At 41.3% G+C, this 19,482-nt stretch overlaps 1 protein-coding gene across 4 annotated transcripts; it reads left to right on the top strand.

The window, feature by feature from the left end:
• The first annotated feature begins 3,092 nt into the window (after positions 1 to 3,092).
• Positions 3,093 to 16,903, top strand: LOC146708519 (SWI/SNF-related matrix-associated actin-dependent regulator of chromatin subfamily E member 1-like). Of its 4 annotated transcripts, none has more exons than XM_085460455.1 (11): positions 3,093 to 3,331; positions 4,004 to 4,054; positions 4,242 to 4,285; positions 6,179 to 6,283; positions 7,060 to 7,140; positions 7,459 to 7,590; positions 7,795 to 7,966; positions 12,333 to 12,505; positions 12,603 to 12,704; positions 14,505 to 14,766; positions 15,724 to 16,903. In XM_085460455.1, the coding sequence occupies exons 2-11, from the start codon at positions 4,048 to 4,050 to the stop codon at positions 15,927 to 15,929; spliced, it is 1,284 nt and encodes a 427-aa protein (XP_085316581.1). In that variant the 5' UTR covers positions 3,093 to 3,331; positions 4,004 to 4,047; the 3' UTR covers positions 15,930 to 16,903. The 4 variants fall into 4 exon arrangements, with proteins under 4 accessions (XP_085316581.1, XP_085316582.1, XP_085316584.1 ...); XM_085460456.1 differs by having other exon boundaries at positions 6,179 to 6,277; XM_085460458.1 differs by lacking the exon at positions 7,459 to 7,590.
• Positions 16,904 to 19,482: the final 2,579 nt, after the last annotated feature.

Below are 19,482 nucleotides of genomic sequence, written 5' to 3' on the forward strand. Positions count from 1 at the left end.
GGTGCAGGACTCAGAACAAATCTTTCACTTATATATGCAGTAAAAAGAATGTAGCGAGCAACACATCTGCTAATAAAACGTTTCAGCTCAGGTGGACTCAAACAGAGAGCAGCAGCGATGATGCTGTACCATAAAAGATAAAAGCACAATTGCACCTCCACTCACACATGGTGAAGCAGCCTGCAGAAGACGGAGACACTGTGGTCATAAAAGGATGGACACGGTCAGCAACGATACTCAGGCAGGCTCTGCAGGTTAAACAATGCTGAGTTAGTACTAAACAGCCCAAATATCCCCCAGCACCACCACTAGCGTGAACCGCTGATGCAAGGAAAGATGCATCCACTCCCCCGCTCATGCCAGTTACACCAAATTCTGACCATCCAAATGTCACAGCAGAAATTGAGACTCATCAAACCAGGTAACGCTTCTCCAATCTTCTCCAATTTTGGCGAGCCTGTGTGAACTGTAGCCTAGGTTTCCTGTTCTTAGCTGACAGCAGTGGCACCTGGTGTGGTGTTCTGCTGCTGTAGCCCATCTGCTTCGAGACTAAGGCTACGTTCACACTGCAGGCGAAAGTGCATCAAATCCGACTTTTTTGACCGTATGCGACCCATATCCCATCATGGTATGACAGTGTGAACGGCACAAATCCGATATTTCAAATCCTATGTGGTACTGAGCCCGATACATATCTGATGTTTTAGAAAACGACTGCTGTTTGAAAGGTCATGCCGCATTAAATCCGTCTTTTACGTCACTGACACAAGACAGACGCCAATTATCAGCGCCCGAGAAGACATCGTGAACGCTTCCTGGCCATCCAGTGTAGATGTCAGTGAAACTGTCGGGAAGACAACGTTGGAGAAACGTGAACATTTTATTTGTACTGTATAATCTGCAGATTCTGACAGAAATCTGCAGCTATCCTTTGAAGCACCGCTCCTCTAAAACAGCAATAAGGATCATTATTAGGACATTTGTTAATAACAAAATAACTTTTTAACTTAAAGCAAAATTGAGAAACGTAAAGTCTGAAACAAGTCTTTTAAGGCCATTAGTCAAACAATACTGTTTGCTCTGGGTCTAAACAGAGCGCGTTGTGTGCGTTTGCTGTCACGTTTTATTTGTAGTGTGAACAAGCAGACAAAAAAATCGGATGTGATCAAAAAATCAGAATTGAGCTTTAAGACCTGCAGTGTGAACGCAGCCTAAATGTATCTTTGGATAGGTTCTGCATATCTTGGTTTGCATACCTTGAGTTACTGTTGCCTTGCTATCAGGGCGAAGCTGTCTGGCTTTTCTCCTCTGACCTCTGGTATCAATGAGGGATTTTCAACCAGAGAACTGCTGCTGACTGGATATTTTCTCTTTTTTGGACAATTCTCTGCGAACCCTAGAGATGGTTGTGTGGGGAAATCCCAGCAGATCAGCAATTTCTGAAGTAATCAGAGCAGCCTGGCACAAACAACCATGGCAGTTTCAAAGCCGTTTAATTACATTTCTTCCCCATTCTCCTGCTCGGTTTTAGATTCAGCTGGTAGCCTTAACCTTGTCCACATGCCTAAATGCACCGAGTTGTTGCTATGTACATGCCTGATTAGATATTTATCACGATTAGTTATTTATATCACTTTAATGAGCAGCTGAAACAGTGTACTTAACTGAGTGTTACTCTGGGCTATTGTGACCAAACTAAGCAGGGTATAAGCCTCTGAATAAAACGTGACTACATAATGAGCTTTAGTGATCTGGTGAACAAAAATACATTTTTGAGAAAAAAAAAAGTATATCAAGTTGTTGCCTGGAGACCAAATGTAGAAAAGGAAATATTTAGAAGTTACGACAGAAAATATGTACAAGGAGAATTTATGTTCTCACATCTTAATCTGGCACTATATATTTCCCTCAGCCTACAGTGAAAGCTTTTTAAATTGACGCATTAATCATAAAACTCGATGCAGTTATGCAAGGAACCTCTGGAAGGTTACATCATGATAATGTGTGTTTAGCAGCTTCTAAAAATATCTCTGCCATCTAACACCAGAGTAAACTTTCACGTCTGCTTAGTTCCACTGCCTGAGTCTATTTTGGTTTATATGCCTAAGGACTGATTGTGCATTACCAGAGGAGCTTCATGGACTCATTTAAAGTGTCACATGGGATATTCTGCCTCTGGGCATCCACAATCCCACAGCTATACCTGGGAGGCCCTGCACAAATGTCCATGTAAAGCCTGCATTGTAACTGAACTTGCAGGAAGCATGTGACCTCCACCCTACCTCCAGATGCACTCTGTTGCAGGTGTGCAAGGTTAAACAAGGTCCTTGCCATGCCTCATTTGGAATCTGTTCTCTGTCTCATCTGTTCAGCTTTCTGGCCTTTTGTGACCTGGAGAGTCAAAGGAAGGTGAAGCACCAGATGAGCTCTGAATGCATATTGTGCAGGAGGCAGGTCATGCAGAAGTAAAATAACCTCTCAAGTGTACAGAGTAAACAGAAAGAAAGAGGGTCACAATGACCACAATCAATTAACAAATTCAAAACAAGAACTATTCAGGCTGAATGGGCCAAATCCCACGGGCTTTTCTTTGTTTTTTTTTAGGGAACTCACTATTAGAACTATTGACCTGGGCGGCTCTCAGACAATGTGAACAAGAATGCAAAGTATTTCAGTTCTAACAACATGGGAGCAGTGAATGGGGCAACCTTGAGTTTATCAAAAGCTCACAAGCCTGTGAAGCATCCATAATGCAGCTTATGGTATGGTGACATAAGAAATCATTCCTGATTTTCCCCTATATTGCAAGAAAAACGAGCTTACTGCCTTAAAATGGAAATAATATATGCTTTCCACAGGTGATGGCTGCAGAGCATCTGCACTGACCTGGCTGATTTTTGACATGATGCGTTTTGCAGTCAGGGGTGACAATGCAGGTCAGCTTTTCACAATCCGGGAGCAAACTGCATCATGCTACGACGTTGCACATCTGCAGCTTAAATCTAAAGCCACGCAGGGAAAATGTGAAATCCCACTCAGCAGCTCTGTTGTTGCCATATGGTCTTTTTTCCTTCTGAATGCTGGAGGAGAAACGTCTCTGCTGTCACTGCTGCAGCGGTGACAGCAGAGAGCGATGAGCATCAGCATCGAGCCGAGGCACAGCTGTAATAAGGAGAGGGTGGGGGTGCAGTTCTAGAAGATTCTGCAGGAATCATACGAGTGGACCCCATTTCACTGGTTTATTGTGGGAACTGTATTACTAAGCTAGGTGGTTAGCCTTCCCTGCCAAAGCCACAACCTGCACACAGTGGTGGGGACTAAAGGGTTTGGGGTGAGTTTTTTGCCCTTTAGTATTCATGCTTGCAGATTACGTGGGAATTTCAAATAACTGTAGACATGTCGGCTTTGCCTAACGCTGCATGCTAATAATAATCATAGGTGTCATTCTCATTCCTTTAGCTACCAGCTATTCAGCTAGTTAGACGTCAACCGGCTGGTTATTTAGAGCAAACGAACTTATGGGCCAAGCGAACTACAAGAAATGTCAGCTATCACAACGTTAGGAATTTGTCAGCCACATTTAAAGTCAGCTCACAACCGTAAATTAAACTTGAGGTTGACTTTTGGCGCAGACAGGCTAACCTAACAGCAAAAGATTTAGCTAGTTAGCGACTTGCTAGTTACGTTATAGGTCGTTTATAGGATGAGCATTGACGAGTCTAACGTCTGCGAACTACGCTCTTCACCCACCATCATCATATTCACACTTTCATAATCACATAGAGCGGTCATTGATGCTATTTACATTGTGACACAGTGAATTTGCCCCATAGATATTCCGCTTATTAAGTTAGCTTTGAGCTAACGTTGATGCTAGTGGACGTTAGCCTGCCTTGTTGCCTGAATCACCATCAGCATCTCTTTGTTTTACGCTATGTTTGAATCTCCCATTTAATCACTGGGGTATATAATGTTACCCTCCTCATAAATGTGTTTATTGCAGATCCAATGACTGGAACAGACTGATTCATCCTCCTCACTGCAGAAATGTCAAGTAAGACACTGGGAGTGTTTGAAACAGTTAATTATAGTCAGGCTCTTTGTAGGTGATGGTATCTAAATGCATCAGACCTGGTGTTTCAGTTTATCCATGCGAAGTGATATGACAAGAGTTGTGGAAGTTAGATTGGACAGGACTGATTCGCTTTTTTTTATTTTTATTAATTTCTTTCCCGAAACAGAGAGACCATCCTATGCCCCTCCACCTCCCCCTGCCCCTACAACTGTAAGTATTCTCAAATATACATCCACACCCATGGGTTTTTATTTAAAACCTTTCATTCTGTTTCAGCCCCAACTCCAGCCACCCCCTGGTTTTTTTTTATGTCACACAAAATGGAGATTTTTATTTTGTTTTCAGGTACTGGAGGAAATCACAATCATTGATCAGAAATAAATGCAGTTTAAAAAATACTGGGAAAGACTTTCAAGTGGTATGTGGGATTTATAGCAGATTTGCATGTTTTGTCAGGGCCTTGTAGTCGCTCAGGTGCAGTGACAAATATAGAGCATATTTTATTTTTTTAGACTTGGTCAAAAGAAAGCAATGCACGAAAAGTGGCACTGAAGAGTGAATGAAGAATAACTAAAACTAATAATTAATTAATAAAAAAGATTTAGTATCAGAGTACATCTTAAAGTAAAAGTACTCATTAAGTAGAATCGTATACATGATATTGATTGTATTGGATCATAATGACGGATTCACTGATATTCACACAGCGTCCTACACAAAACGTGTGTGAATCAGAAAGAGATGGCTGCATCTCTACTGAAATCCAAGGAGCCAAAGTGCAAATAGAGCTACATGAGTGTACAAACACCATCATGAACGATCATAAAATCTCATTTTAGCTTCGTTCATACATGTTGCATTCAAATAAAACATGTATTTGGCTTTCACGTGATTGCCGTAACCTGTGTAGTTTCTGTGTACTTTGTGTGGGAGAACAGGGAAAGGTGGATCTAATGCTGAGAGGTAGTCAGAAATATCAAACTTACTCTTTGCTCCACATTTAGTTAGGATCCAGCTCACGCATATGCAATAAAATGATTGCATCCAAAATATAATTGCATTGAATAAGAAAGCAACATAGAGGAACACAGCATCAGCCCCAGACATCAGTTTTAGTTTTAATACCTCATTGAATATGTTTTAAGTTTTGATGAGGAGACACTTAAGCGGGGTCCTGATTGGGTCTTTTCAGTCACACAAATAAAACCAGAATATTAGTGCTAGGCTCATATAGATTTCATGATGACATTTTTTTCCCCAAGATGTCCTCATGTGATACTTTTAGCAACAGTTCTACCAGATAAATGCAATTTAACATTTGCAGCGTTTGGCCTGTTTTATACAAAAAAATAATCTCATATAATAATAATAATAATAGGCTTACTGGCAAAAACAGTCTTAACACAGTTACTTAACTTTAAAAAATGTTTGTTTGTTTTTTTAAACAGATTTAACTCTAAATGAATTTTGCCCAGTTGCCCAACATGACTCTAATTTATGCTTCAGGAGTAAAAGATTTCTTTTGAGAGGACCTATCAGAGTCTTCTGCTCTGAATCCTTAATTTTTTATATTTTACTAGCCGTAATTTTCAGCCTGTTAGTGCTTGTTGTTAGACTAAAAAGCCACACATAGATCAAGGCAGATATGGAACGGCACCAGGCTCAACAGTGAAAGTCTGTTTCTGATTTTACTGTCGTTTGCACTACAGATACATCTCAAACAATATTATTTGAGATGTATCTGTTGTTAAAGTAGCATTAATCACTTTGGGAAGGGGATAAACTTTATTCCTACTAGGAATAAAAATAATTCAGGAGAGGCAAAATTATGGAGACCAGAGGGGAAGAAATCTCCTCCAGCAAATTACACCAAGGACCTTTAGTACAGTTTGTGCTTGATTTTGTTTAGTCACAGAATGATGTGCTGACACACCACTGCTGTATTTTCCTATAGCACCAGCATGAATTCAAGTTTCTTTATTTTTGCATTTTCCCAGCTTCTTTCATTGGTTTCTTTATTATTTTTTCGTTGTCTTGGGCTTTCCCCTCTTCTTCTTTTAGGTCATTTCTCATTCGTGTTTCTGTCTCATTTGTTTCCATCAGCAAATGCCCAACACCACCGGGTTTGTGGGGTACAACCCATACAGCCATCTGGCCTACAACAACTACAGACTGGGAGGGAGCCAAAGCAGCAACAGTCGGGTAACGGTATGAATATTAACATAGAAGAACAAAACAAATAAATAAAGGCAGTGACTGAAAGTATAAGGCAAACCAGAAAAGCTTGCTCTAGTGAAATGAAGACGCTGCAGATGAGGCCTTTGCAAGCTATAAGACTGACTTTTCTTTGTTTGGAGTAAATCAGGTTAGACATAATTTTGCTTTCCTACAGTAGAAACTCATTCCGGTACTGAGACCGAATCAGAAATGATGCATACCATCCCAAACTCCCTCTGCTGCCTCCTTCATACTGCAGACCTGCTAAGAGTCCATCTGTGTCTATTCAAATCCCACCTGCCTTTCAAAGTCTGCATTTCTGACAGCCATGTTAAGTAACCCATGCCATCATGTTGCCATGGCATTAAAGACTTTGCTGCTCGGCATGGCTCTGGCTGCTGAGCAGTAATTTAGTCGCTGCATGCAAGCTGTGGTTGGCTGCCTCTGATAATGGCATTATGTCTCGCACTGAGCAAATCTCAGCTTAAGTGAGATTTTTCTATTTGATTTTTTCCCCCCACAGTCTGCGTTGTTGCAGTGCACTCTGTGGGCTTTCTTCTTCTTGTTTATACCTCCAAACTGTCATCAATGCAATCGAGTTAAATGATAAGAAGCTCCTTTAATGGATCTTGTGTTTAAACCTGAACATAATCACCTGCTTGTAGCGTCACAAGCTTCAGCCTAGCTTAGCTATAGTGTTTCTGTGGATGCCTCGTCACTGCACAGCAGGCGTATCTCAAGGTGACTCTTTTTCCTTTCTTTACCAGAATTCCTCTGGAATAAATATCCCAAAGCCACCCAAGCCTCCCGATAAGCCACTGATGCCATATATGAGATACAGTCGCAAGGTAGGTACAGTGTTTAACTGCTCCCTTTTGCATCATCATGTGCTCAGCTGGAAGAGAGGGATGCTTTGATTTGAACATAGTTTGCATAGTAAGATGTACATTTTGTCTTGGTAGTTGTTTATCGAGGTAGGTGTGAAGCCAGATTAAGCCAGGAATTACTTAGAACTGTCTACATCACATAGTGGGATTTCTGAGCTTGGAAATGCAGCTTAAAGCACACGGCCTCCTCTGGTTTGTGACCTCTCTGCAAAGAGATAACCACCTATAGCCCCTCCAACCCAACCCAACCCCACACCCATGTCTGGTTCTCATCACCAGGTTTGGGATCAAGTAAAAGCCTCCAATCCTGATCTGAAGCTATGGGAAATTGGGAAGATAATCGGTGGCATGTGGAGGGACCTCACTGATGAGGAGAAACAGGATTATTTGAATGACTACGAAGCAGAGAAGGTTGGTTGTTTTACAAGGGGTGTTTATGGGGTTTTTCCTGATGGGTGACAGTAGATGTGTCCCCGCTAGCTGTGGGTCCCTCCAGTCATCATTCCTTCCTGAATAAACCTCTTTCCTCATCTTGTCCTAGATACAAGGGTCCACATTGTTGTGTCTGCTTGCCTTTTCTGTTTCCTTGTCATTCCTTCATCTTTTCCACTGTAGATTGAGTATAATGAGAGCATGAAGGCCTATCACAACTCGCCAGCCTACCTGGCCTATGTAAATGCAAAAAGCCGGGCCGAGGCAGCTCTGGAAGAGGAGAGTCGCCAGAGGCAGTCCAGGCTGGACAAGGATGAGCCTTACATGAGTATTCAGCCAGCAGAGGATCCAGATGGTAAGGCCCCCTGGGCTCTTTAGAGCACTGCCACAGAGTTGTAATTATTGTAGCACGACCACACAGCGTTGCGAGCGCGCACACCCAAAGAATGTGTTATCCCCCCCCTCCTCCTATAGCGCTACAACCATTAACATCTTTGGTAATGGTACCTTTGAAACGCCATTTCTGCTTTCAAGCTTCCAGCCTGGGACCAAAATTTGCCTTTGTTTTGCACACGTGTTTACATTTTGTAGGTATTTTTGGCAATGGTTAAGACATAATTGCAAAATTTACATTCTTTGCTCTGTTGTTATAAAGCCTGACTGATGCACGCACACACACACACACACACACACACACACACACACACACACACACACACACACACACACCATGTTAGACAGAAGCCAGAAGAAAACGTTTGAGTTACACCCACCTCAAGGAAATGATGCTTGTCTGGGGTCTGGCTGAGTTACAGTAGACGATAATGATGCACAGGAAAACTACAGATAAAACCGTTGCTATTTAGAAACAGAAATGTCAAAGCTGGTATCCCAGTGGGCTTTGTTCTTAACAAACTGCACGTACAGCGACGATTAAATAAGATTTAGCTCTCCGGGTGGAGAGAACAGAGATCACTCTTTATTAAAGTCTTCGTGCACTTCTACTCTAAACATCAGTTTGTTGCATTGTTTATGAACATTAAAATGGGTATTTTTGAGGTGCTGTGGTTTGACTCTACTAGAAAATAACCTGAAACAGTGTTCGACGTGGAGACCTTACCTTTTGAGAAATATCCCACACATTAGTGAGACGTCATTTGTGATCATAGAGAAGCTTAATGCTCTCACACGGCATTCGGAGTGGTAATGGTTTCCTGTTTTTGTGTCTTGAGCACCTATGTGGCAAACGACATTCATTTCTGCTCTCTGGAAAGTTTCAAAAGGTGCACACAGAGGTGCACAGCACCAGCAACCTCAGGTGATACCCAGTGAGCAAGGGCGAAGCTTGCCACAACAAAGTCAAAGCAAGTCTGCTAAATGGAAAAATGGCGAAAACACAGGTGGATTGTTGTTAACGGGTAAGAGTAAATGGATGTCTTTTTAAACATGTATATGGAGTATAAAAATACACTGTTTCCAGCAGAATTGCACTGTATTTGTTTCTGTAATAAAGTTTAGTCCCTTTAAATAAGAAATTACCACAAGCAGTAGGTTCCTCAAACATCCCTGCAATAGTCCCTGCTCTTCTCTGAAGCCTCGGTGAACTCAACAGCACCAGGTCTCCACCTGCTGCAAGGCCTGGTTTGTGGGGCCATCGTTCTCGCAGCGGATTTCCAGAGCAGAACAAGAACGACTGCTTCAAGCTGCAGTTTAAGCTGTTGAAGCTGGAGTCTGTCCGACGGCAGGGGGAGGGATTTAAGATGCTTATATTAAGAGCCTTCAATAACTTCCAATGTATAATCATACATCACGTGAAAACTGTGACTTTATCATTGTCTCACATCGTTGTAGAGCAATTCTGGCAGAGTTTCTTTACAGCTTTGCTTCAGTTCATTCAAGTTTGTGGGCGCTGGTTAATGCACAGGATCATGATCAGGTTGAGGTCTGGACTTAGACTGGGACCACCACCATGCATCTTCATTCTATTTCAGTCATTCTGTCGCAGATTTGCTGCTGGACTAGGGATTTACTTCCTGTTTAGTGGCTGAAATCGGGCCAAGCTTTAGTTTGACTCAAGAATTTTTTGCGGTCTGGTCCTGTGGCTGTAAAAAAACAAGCCCAAATCATCAGCCCCCTACCATCGTGCTGACAGTATGAGGAGTTGTGGTGGTGCTGTGCAATCTGATCAAACGTCTCCACTTTGGTCTCATTATTATTATGTCTCGTGGTTTGTTCAGATGCAACTTTAGAAACTTAAGAGAACTCTACCAAACAAGCCATACTTGTTCCGTCCTCTTCTAATTGCACTACGATTATTATGATTAGATTCAAAGATTCAAGATTCAAAGCATTTATTGTCATATGTACAGAAGACATAGCATTTCTCTGTGCAGTGAAATTCTTCCTTCTTGCTGTCATAAAGACAAATGAGGATAAAAAAAATAATGGAAGATAAATAAGTACAAAAATAAATAAGTGAAGACAAGTGAGGTTTGCAGATGTCGACGTAGATGGATGTACATGTACGTACGCTGATGATTGTTACTTTTATTATTACTACTACACACTTTAAATTTTCTCCTCCGCTCATAGTTCACAAAGTTTGTACCATAAATATGCTACTAATGCTGGATTAATTATTTATTTTTGCTAATCCGATGGTGTTGGAGCTGTGGTAGCAGATTGGTGGTCTTAACGTTGGCTGCTGAAACTATTTTTCATGCATTTTATTTTCTCTGTTGTAGACTTGATGTGGCAGTCATGTGACAACACACTATGTTTTAAACAGGGGAGTATTAAACATTAACGAGTTAAAAAACAAAGCAAAATAACAGATGTGAGATTATGTCGATTAGAGTTTCTGAATGTCGGTTTTGATTAGTTTTCGATTAATTGGCTAACTCTAGTCTGAACTTGGGGTGAAGTTGCTGGGAAGTCGACCCCTGGGAAGATCCTGAACACACCTGAATGCTCCAGACCAGCAAACTTCCAGTGGTGGTTACAGTCGATTACGATCAGTTCATCGGGTGCATGATTAGCAGAACCTGGCTACCACTTTATGCTCTTACTTTCTGTGGAAGGAGATGGTGGATTCCATAGAGTCCTGTAAAAACACTGTTTCACTCGACCAAATTTCAAGTCCTGCTAAATGTATATGTCACTCTGTGCCAAGCTGTGTGACATATTACAGTTGATTGTTAACTACCCATCAATTCATGTTCTTTTCTTGGCTGCTGATCGAACCTACCATCACAGGGGATGAGACTGTCACAGCTGACAGGCTAAAAGGCAGGTTACACCCTGACTGCATTATTAATCCATTAGTGTTAACTATTTAACTTACTTAATAATTAGTTTAACTACTTAATATTTGTGGTGCTGACTAGCAAACCTTGACTGGTCATGCACGTCATCTCAAAACCTTTCTAGGAACAAGTCTTGCCAGTCAACAGACATTAATTTTAACACATTATTCAAAAATTAATTTAATTGTGTGCTTAGTGGGAAACAGTCAAATCTGATTAAAAAACACATTTTAAATGTCAGAAAACTTTTCAAAGCGTTTTCCACCTGGAGGTCTATGTACAACTCAACAGTTTGTGGTCTAATATAAATTTCCCCACACAACCACAGTTTGTTAATTGCTGAGCACTGAATACATAATTTACTTTATCAGTCAGCGTGAGCTTGTGAAAGCTTTGTGACATTTATGGTTAATTTCCACTCATCTGGGCCCATAAATCACTCGCCGTGCTCATATAGAGGAAATGTTTTGCATACAGCGCAGTCTTGGGATAGGTTTTAATTTCTAATGAAAATCTCTTAGGTGGCTTTAACAAAGCCGTGCACATGCACTGCTGCGCTTTGACATCTTAACCTGCACTTAAACATCTTATACACACTATTACACACTCACTACAATTACAGGACTCTACACACTGTCACTTCAACAAATGCCACTTAAATGCTCATTGCACAGTTTTGCACAAACTGTATATACCAGCTTGTCTTAAATTCTCTAAATATTTAATGCATTTTTCTTCATTATTATTATTATTATTATTGCTATTTTTCTGTTATTTTCTTCTTAATATAACTGCACACTTTCTATATGTTCATGTAAAGCTGAGGAGCACGAGCCAAAGATTTTCATTATGGGTAAATGTTGCTACACTGCTTATCTGTACATGACAATAAAACTTGAAATTGAGCAAATTCAAACGACTGTTCAAGTCAAAGCTGTAATCGGTGTCAAAGATGCTTTCAGGATTTCTGTGCATTTATTGGGAATACATTCCCAAATCAGTGGTAACAGGGTAATTTAGCATGAATATTTTCTTCAGGCTGTGTTTGTAGGTTTTTACCTTAATGCACAGTCGTCCTGTACTTACAAGACAACACAGAGAAACATTTACTGATGAATGTAAATTGCAGAGTACGGCTTAAAACATCTGTCCACATACTGTGGGTTATAATTGGCTGCCTGTGCCATTCACCTACTTTGCTTAGGGATGTGTTTGGACATAATGGCATATACTTAGCTCGAACTCTGTATAAATATTGAGCCATATCCTCCGTATGTTTACGCCGTCTTCATACATGTTTGCGTGATTCTGTTTGTATTGTTTACGCTGGTTTTTTGCTGAAGCCTCTTTTGCTTTGCTTTCTGAAAGGCCCATAAACGTGTACGGCAACAACTCAGATGAGTTTCTTGTCTTCAGATTACGACGACGGGTTTTCTATAAAGCACTTGGCCGCGGCTCGTTTCCAACGAAACCACCGTCTGATCAGCGAGATCCTCAGCGAGAGCGTCGTCCCAGACGTGCGATCCGTCGTCACGACCGCTCGCATGCAGGTCCTCAAACGGCAGGTCCAGTCCCTGATGGTTCATCAGGTAGGATCAAACTGGGATGTTTAAACGCTCACTGACGGCTCTGTTTTTATCAGCTCGTTAATTCCTAACTGTGGTGCCTGCGTGTCTCGTTTCCCAGAGAAAACTGGAGGCAGAGTTGCTTCAGATTGAAGACCGCCATCAGGACAAGAAGAGAAAATTCATCGACGCCACAGAGTCGTTCACAAACGAGCTCAAAAGGGTACGGCGTCTTTTACATTGAACTCTGTCATTGCCTACTTGCACGCAAGCTTCACTTTGCGTGACGTGTGCAGCTCTGGTTATGGGCCTTTCTCCATCTGCCACGCAGGCCCAAGCTGCAGCTAACTCCATCCACATGTTCTGGCAATCATATAGCTGTCATCATTCACAATTTGTAGCCTCCATTATAACTGTTATTTTGTGCAATGGGCTGCAGTTCCCGGTGTGGACAAAAGGTGGCGCCATTTATATTTTACAGAGCTTGTTAAAGACAGAACAAGTCTTTAAGTTGACAGACCTGCTGTAGGTGCTCCCTAGACAGCTGTGACATCACATTCAGCCTGCACAAACATGTTAACACCAGAGTTATACTGGTCATGTTTTCCAGTAACTTTTTGTTTCTGTTTTGTTCTTTCTTAGTGTGTTTAGAGCGAGTGTGTTTAGTTTTCACCAGTTTAAGCTTTACAAGTATTAGAATATAAAGGAGGTATGATAACAGGAATTCAGGATACAGATTACAGTACAAACACAACACTTTGTGAATACAGTCAACATCCTGAGTGTCAAAACATCTGCACCAAAGGCTCTGTGACCTGATCCGTGTACTTTCTAACAAGCTGTAATTTTATTTATCCTGCACAGACTTGTTAAAACCACAACCATCACAGGCTTATATTTTCCAGTGAGAACGAAACAGAAATAAAACCTTTTTTTTTTTAATTCCACAAGTTATGATTGAAGAAGTTCAAAATAAACAAAACACATTTTGTGTCGGCGGCTGACGTCCTAAAAGACTGAAACCAAGGAAAGTGCCTCAAGATTGTTTTTTTTAGTTTTTAAATACAGTGTTTCAGTTTTTGTCAAAGTGTAGTGATTATCTTTATTTCATTTTGCTCAAAAGCTTTCAGGTTTAGTTAACTAACCTTTCAACTCCCATTCTGAGTCATATTTAACCTTCCTGCACTATTTACTGAATCAACCAGTCTTTTCACTTGAATTTGAAGCAACTTGTACATCTTATATGATGTTTTTGAAGAAACAAATACAATTGACTAAAGAGATTTTGCAAAGTGATGCACAAAGCTAACCACATGAGCCGGACGTTTAACACAATGGTACAGGTGTTATATTTTATGCATCGTAGCGCAAAATTCGGGCGTCGCTAATCATGTTGATGAAGCACGTTCAGGGTGCGCAGGAAGCAATGGATGGAAACCGTCTGAGGGGTAGGGGGTGGGAAGAGGAGAAAGACACAAATCAGTAATTTCAGATGCAGTTTGAATAAAGGTCATAGAGTGTGTTTTTGTGCATGGCATGAAAGAAGTAGTGTTTAATGTGAGCCTTGTATGACTTGTGCTATGATTTATTCATGAAAGCAGCCACTTTTACATTCCTCATTTACTTGAGTCATACTACAGAAACATGTGAAACATGTTTAAAACTACGATTTACTGCATGCACTGTTCTGTTTCTCTGCTGCTTCTCTGCCACACATCATAAGTACATCACACTGAAAAGAGTGGTGGGTGGAGGACAGCCACATGAGGTTGGAAAGTCCTGATTTAAATACCCCGAAGAGCGTTGTAGAGAGTGTGTAATGAATGTCAAGTACTGTTGTTTTGCCTGTGTGTGTGAGAGAGAGTTCTGGCAGCGTTGTGTGGTTTATAGAAGAGATAAAACTGTTTTGATGCGTTTGTGGTTTCCAAAAAGAAAATTAGGTTTGTCTTTACAGTTCTGAGAAAACAGTCAGAGGTTTCAAAAATAACTTATTTATTCCACATTTGCTGTTTGTTGTTTTCAGTTGTGCTGCATGAAGGTGGAGGTGGACATGGAGAAGATTTCTGCAGAGATTGCTGCAGCAGAAGAAGCAGCCCGCAAACGGATGGCAGAACGTGAGAAGGATGCAGGAGATCGAGGTGCAAGAGAGGCCCCGACCTGTGTGCTGGCAGAGGAAGACAAACACATTTGTGCAACACATGGCAACAAGCCCCAGCAAAACTCTCTGAGCGAAGGCAGCAACAAGGAAGGCGAGGAGACCGAATCCAGCACTACAGACGCACCAGGTGAGCAACGCTGGACACTAGTCATGGCTTGTGTCCAACGCAACACTCTGAGCAGCTTAATCTGTGGTTTAATAGCCCGGTTTAATAACACGTTTATATTCTGTGTTTCATATATTTAGACTTTTTCAGACTTCTCAATCTTATTTTGAAAGCTCAGTCCTGTCCAGGGCAATGAGATATGCAGCCATCTATCCCTAAACTCATGTGGCTCTGTTTTGAACTGCAGCTAGTCGTTGTTCAAGTTGGTAGGTCAGTCCAACCAACACTGAGCTGCAGGGACCACCATCACCTCCTGCAGTCCACGATGGTGTAGCTCGAGTCTATCGTCAGTATGATATATTTACATGTATCCTTTATATATTGTCACAAAGTGTACATGCTAGTAAAAGCATGGGTCTGTCTGCTTTCATGGCTTACCTCTAGTAACTGAAGCCTGAAAATAAAAGCGGTGATGTAAATGCTGTGAGAGAGGGACAGCGTCCGTCATCATGCTGCAAAGTTTACAAGTGATGTCAGAGGCTTAAAGCAAGGCAAGCATGCATTTTGTGTGTGTTCAGACAGCTGTGCCCTTTGCTCATTCAGCTGCACCGTCTCTGTGTCAAGCAAACAAAAATCTGCTTTAAGGTTGTCAAACAGGTGTTTCACATTGACTTTTTTACCTTCACGAGTTTTTAACAAGCACTGCTGACGTCAGATCTCTCAGAGTTTCCTTTGGTTCCGCCTGGGTTCACTGTCTTGGTCTATTTTAGTAGCAAACAACAGTGTAACAGTTCCTTGATCAAGTTCTGCACCAACAGCTTCGCCCTTCCCGCTGCACCACTGAAAACTGCTACCTTCATTCATGAGCCTCCCTTCAATATGAAAATATGTGAACTGTGATTGGAAATGCCATCCCTGCCCCAGAAATGCTGGTTGGAAGATCGAATTAATAATAACAAATACATTTCTTTGATTCAGGGAAGCCAAAGACCTCAGAGGAACCTGAGGCCCACCCCGGCAGCGAAGAGGGGGCGTCAGAGGACAAAGAGAGCGTCCCAGAGGGAGCCATGGAGGAGGGAACCAGCGACAGCAACACGGGTTCAGAAACCACCTCCGCTCAAACGGAAGACGCCACGACTAGCGAGCCATCAGAGGGGCCCAGCAGGGCGCGAGCAGCCCACTGAGTCCGGCAGCGGGCTGCGTGTGAACTGTCAGGCTGTTGGCCGGGCTGCTGCACTCTGACGATTACAGATATTGCACAGTGTCATCTCAGTTGTCAAAGCATATGAAGAGCATTCAGATGGGCTCGATGTTTAACAAGCCTGAGGCCGAGTTCGAACACTAAGGCTCGCAGACACACTCTGAAAAAAAGAAAAGAAAAGAAAAAAACCTGCACTGGAAGCCGACAAAGCAATGATAAAATCAATGGCTGCTAAATGTGCCACAGAAGCCCATGTGAAAGCACTATGTATTCTCTCCACAGACTGCGTTGCCATTTGGAAGAACCCATACACGCCCTCTTCAGCACATACTGAAACATATCTTTAGCACTCTCTATGGCAGAATCCTGACTGTCGCAATTCGACCGTCACACGAAACAAACATTGCTCAGTGTTATATTGAACTTTGTATTGTTGTGTCATTGTTGCTTTTCTTGTTGTTTTTGCATGTTTTTTAAAATGAGTTGTAAAGAGTGGAGCCAAGTGACCATCTCCTCGGCAGGAGAATATTTGTTTACTCTCTGTATCAGTATTACAGTGGCAGTATTGTCTCAGGAGTTCGTAGTCATTTAGTAGTAGCTATTTTTGTTATTTATTATCAGCTTTTTTTAAATTATATTTGTGTATCGGTTGTCCTGGGGCCGGCCCAGTCCATCCGTGAGTATATCACATGATCATCAATGCTGTACAATGCTCAACTACCAGTGTTCTCAAGTTTGCTTGCTGTCAATCAAATCAAAAGCAGTATGCTTAGAACATTTGTGTGTTAAGATCATTATTGTGGTTTTCAACAGAAAGCCTTTAAATGTACCGTAATTGTGTACACAGTGTAACGAGGTTTGCTTAAACATGGATTTTCATAAAAAGCTTGAAGAACATTCATAAACATGCAGTCTTAAAATGAATTTCCTTTTGCATATTTATACCAATAAAACTTTTCTACCCTGAAGGAAACCGCTCGCTTCATTTTTACCCCTCGGCCACAAAAGGTTGTTGAGGCTTTGTCGTCTCCCTGCCGGGCAGGCGCATCCACACCCGAGGTTGTCAGGGATAACTCCAGAACGAAGCATAGTAGGACTTTAGATACCATGGGGGTATCTGCTAAAAATCTCAGACAATTTTGAATCTCAATGACCGTGGCCTAAAGGTCAGAGTTCAAGTTTTCTGAAAATCTTGTTAATGCAATGACTTGAGAACAAAGCAACAAAGGTCTTGATGTTGAATCAACTTTTTGGGAAAGCAACACAGGATTTTGAAATTAATACCGTAGGTATATTTGCTAGAACAGCGGTCCCCAACCAGTCCGTGAGTGGTTTGGTGCCGGGCCATGAGAATTGAGGCTCGGGTGTGAAATTCATGGTTTTCAGGGTTTTTATCGTTAACACGGTCTTTACCCGTGTTGTAGTTGGTTCTTATTTTGAAAGAAATATTTACGCGTTACCATAGCGACCAGAGAGGAGGATGTTACTCTCAATGTTGTTGGTTGTTTCAGGAGCACGCTGCTAATAAAGTTACACAATTACACAGTGAATTCACGTTTATTATTATATTTACAAAATACCACAGTTTTTGTCTCGGTCGTATCATTTTATTTTGTTGTATTTATCCGCGACACCTTAAAGGCCGGTCCGTGGCGCAAAAAAGACCGCTGTGCTGGAAGGCTGAGGATATCACTGGCTGCTGCTGGGATTTGTTATTATGCTTCAGTGAGGGTTGCATTGACAATCCAACACAACGGGCAGCACATTGAACACATTTTATAAGTGGTCAGAAACTTGTAAATAACTCATGAAAGAACAAAGTTACGTTGAAACCAAGCACACCATTGTTTTTCTTGTGACATTACCAATAAGTTTGATGTGTCACATGGCCCTCTTCCTATTGAAAAAACAAAAGTTTTATCCAAGATGGCCGACTTCTAAATGGCCACCATGGTCACCACCCATCTTGAGGAGTTTGCCCCCTCACAGATACTAATGTGCCACAAACAGGACTTTAACATCACCAACCATTCCCATGTTATTACGGTGTATCCATATAAATGGCCCACCCTGTATATTTGGGCTTCAGCTGTATTGAGCTACTAAAACAGCCCAATTTAAAGCCTTCTCTGCTCATTTTCAGCTCCATATTTTTTATTTTCTTTTATACTCTGCTATCTCTTCAAAGTTAACAGTAATCCTTTCTCCTGTACTTAGTCTCTCCAGTATAAACGATTGGTTGACTGATTTAAGTGGCTTAAACCTGCATTCTTTCTGACGACCAGAAGGGGGAGGGGCTGCTGGGACTGTGGTGGCAAAAAAAAAAAAAAAAAAAAAAAGGACATCAGGTTATACAGAAATTTATAGAAAAAGGGAACTTCTGTTTAAGAACTTTAGTTTTGTGTATTATTAAAAAGGTAATTCTGTCATTTCCATTTGTAATTAGAGTCAGAAAGGATATGCTCATTAGATAATGGCTAATGATTTGTCAATCACAAGTAGAGCAGATTGAGTAGAGAGAAAGTGGCAGCTTGTTGTGACAGACTGATTCAGCTCCACAGATACCAAAAAACATGCAATAAAATCTTTATAACATTATTTAACAGCAGAATTCTCCATATATAAACAAAGTCAATTCTTGTCTTTCATCATGTGCAGCCACTTCTTGTGCATTAATTACCTGTATGAAGGTGTGTGTGTTTGTTTCTGATTAAGTATTTTGATGTTTTTGTTTAGCTTTTTTAAACAAACACACCAGATATTTTTGAATTCATCTGCACGCTGCTTTTAAATGCCTTACTTAAAAGCTGTACTGTTTGATGACAGTACTGTAAAACATTCATGGTGCAGAAATAAGAGCTTCGCCATGGCTCACTGCACTTGCATATAGCATTTTCTCCTTTGCACAGTACAGGTAAGGGAAGTGGGTAACATGTGAAGGAATTGTTCTGATTTCCTCTTCCTGTTTTTCATAGCAGCAGTACCCATCATCCTGTTCATCTCCGATCCTGACACAGTAGGTGCTTCGAGTAATGCCACAGATCTGGCAGGAGATTTAAATCTTTGTGCAATGATTTGTAAGGTTTCAGCCTCATAAGATTGGAAACTAATCACCATCCGATTGACAGATCTGATGGTTTCAACGTGAAAGATGATACGGTGCATTGTAACATGCCACGTTTGTACTGTGGTTAGTACTGCCTCAAGTGAAAGCAACAAACCACAATACCGCAGAGAGACAGGTGTGCAGAAAGCTAGTGCAGATCTTGAGTTAAAAAAAAGCAGCTCTGTAGGGTTTCACCTCATGTCCAGCATTAGCCCTGAATGTCACAGTAACAGCAGCAAATGTCAATGAAAGCAAAACTATCTTTCAGTATGAACACAAAACATTCAGAGAATTCATCTGTTTCATTCAGCTCTAAGCAAATGCTGATTATTATCAGGTCAATACGTGTTAGCTCTCAGATTAGTATCTGCCGACTGCAATGTGTAGCTTTGAACTTCAGCCACCCCTTAGGCACAGAATCACTCAAGTT

This window comes from Copadichromis virginalis, linkage group LG6, assembly GCF_057382275.1.
Source record: "Copadichromis virginalis isolate Kocher_CV1m ecotype Utaka linkage group LG6, C_Virginalis_male_GT1.1, whole genome shotgun sequence".
Taxonomy (NCBI): Eukaryota; Metazoa; Chordata; class Actinopteri; order Cichliformes; family Cichlidae; genus Copadichromis; species Copadichromis virginalis.

Excerpts from the sequence above, each read along its gene's own strand:
- LOC146708519 (XM_085460455.1), top strand. Across the intron at positions 7,591-7,794 it reads ATGACTACGAAGCAGAGAAG|ATTGAGTATAATGAGAGCAT; the intron begins GTTGGTTGTTTT and ends TTTCCACTGTAG. Across the intron at positions 12,705-14,504 it reads TCACAAACGAGCTCAAAAGG|TTGTGCTGCATGAAGGTGGA; the intron begins GTACGGCGTCTT and ends TGTTGTTTTCAG.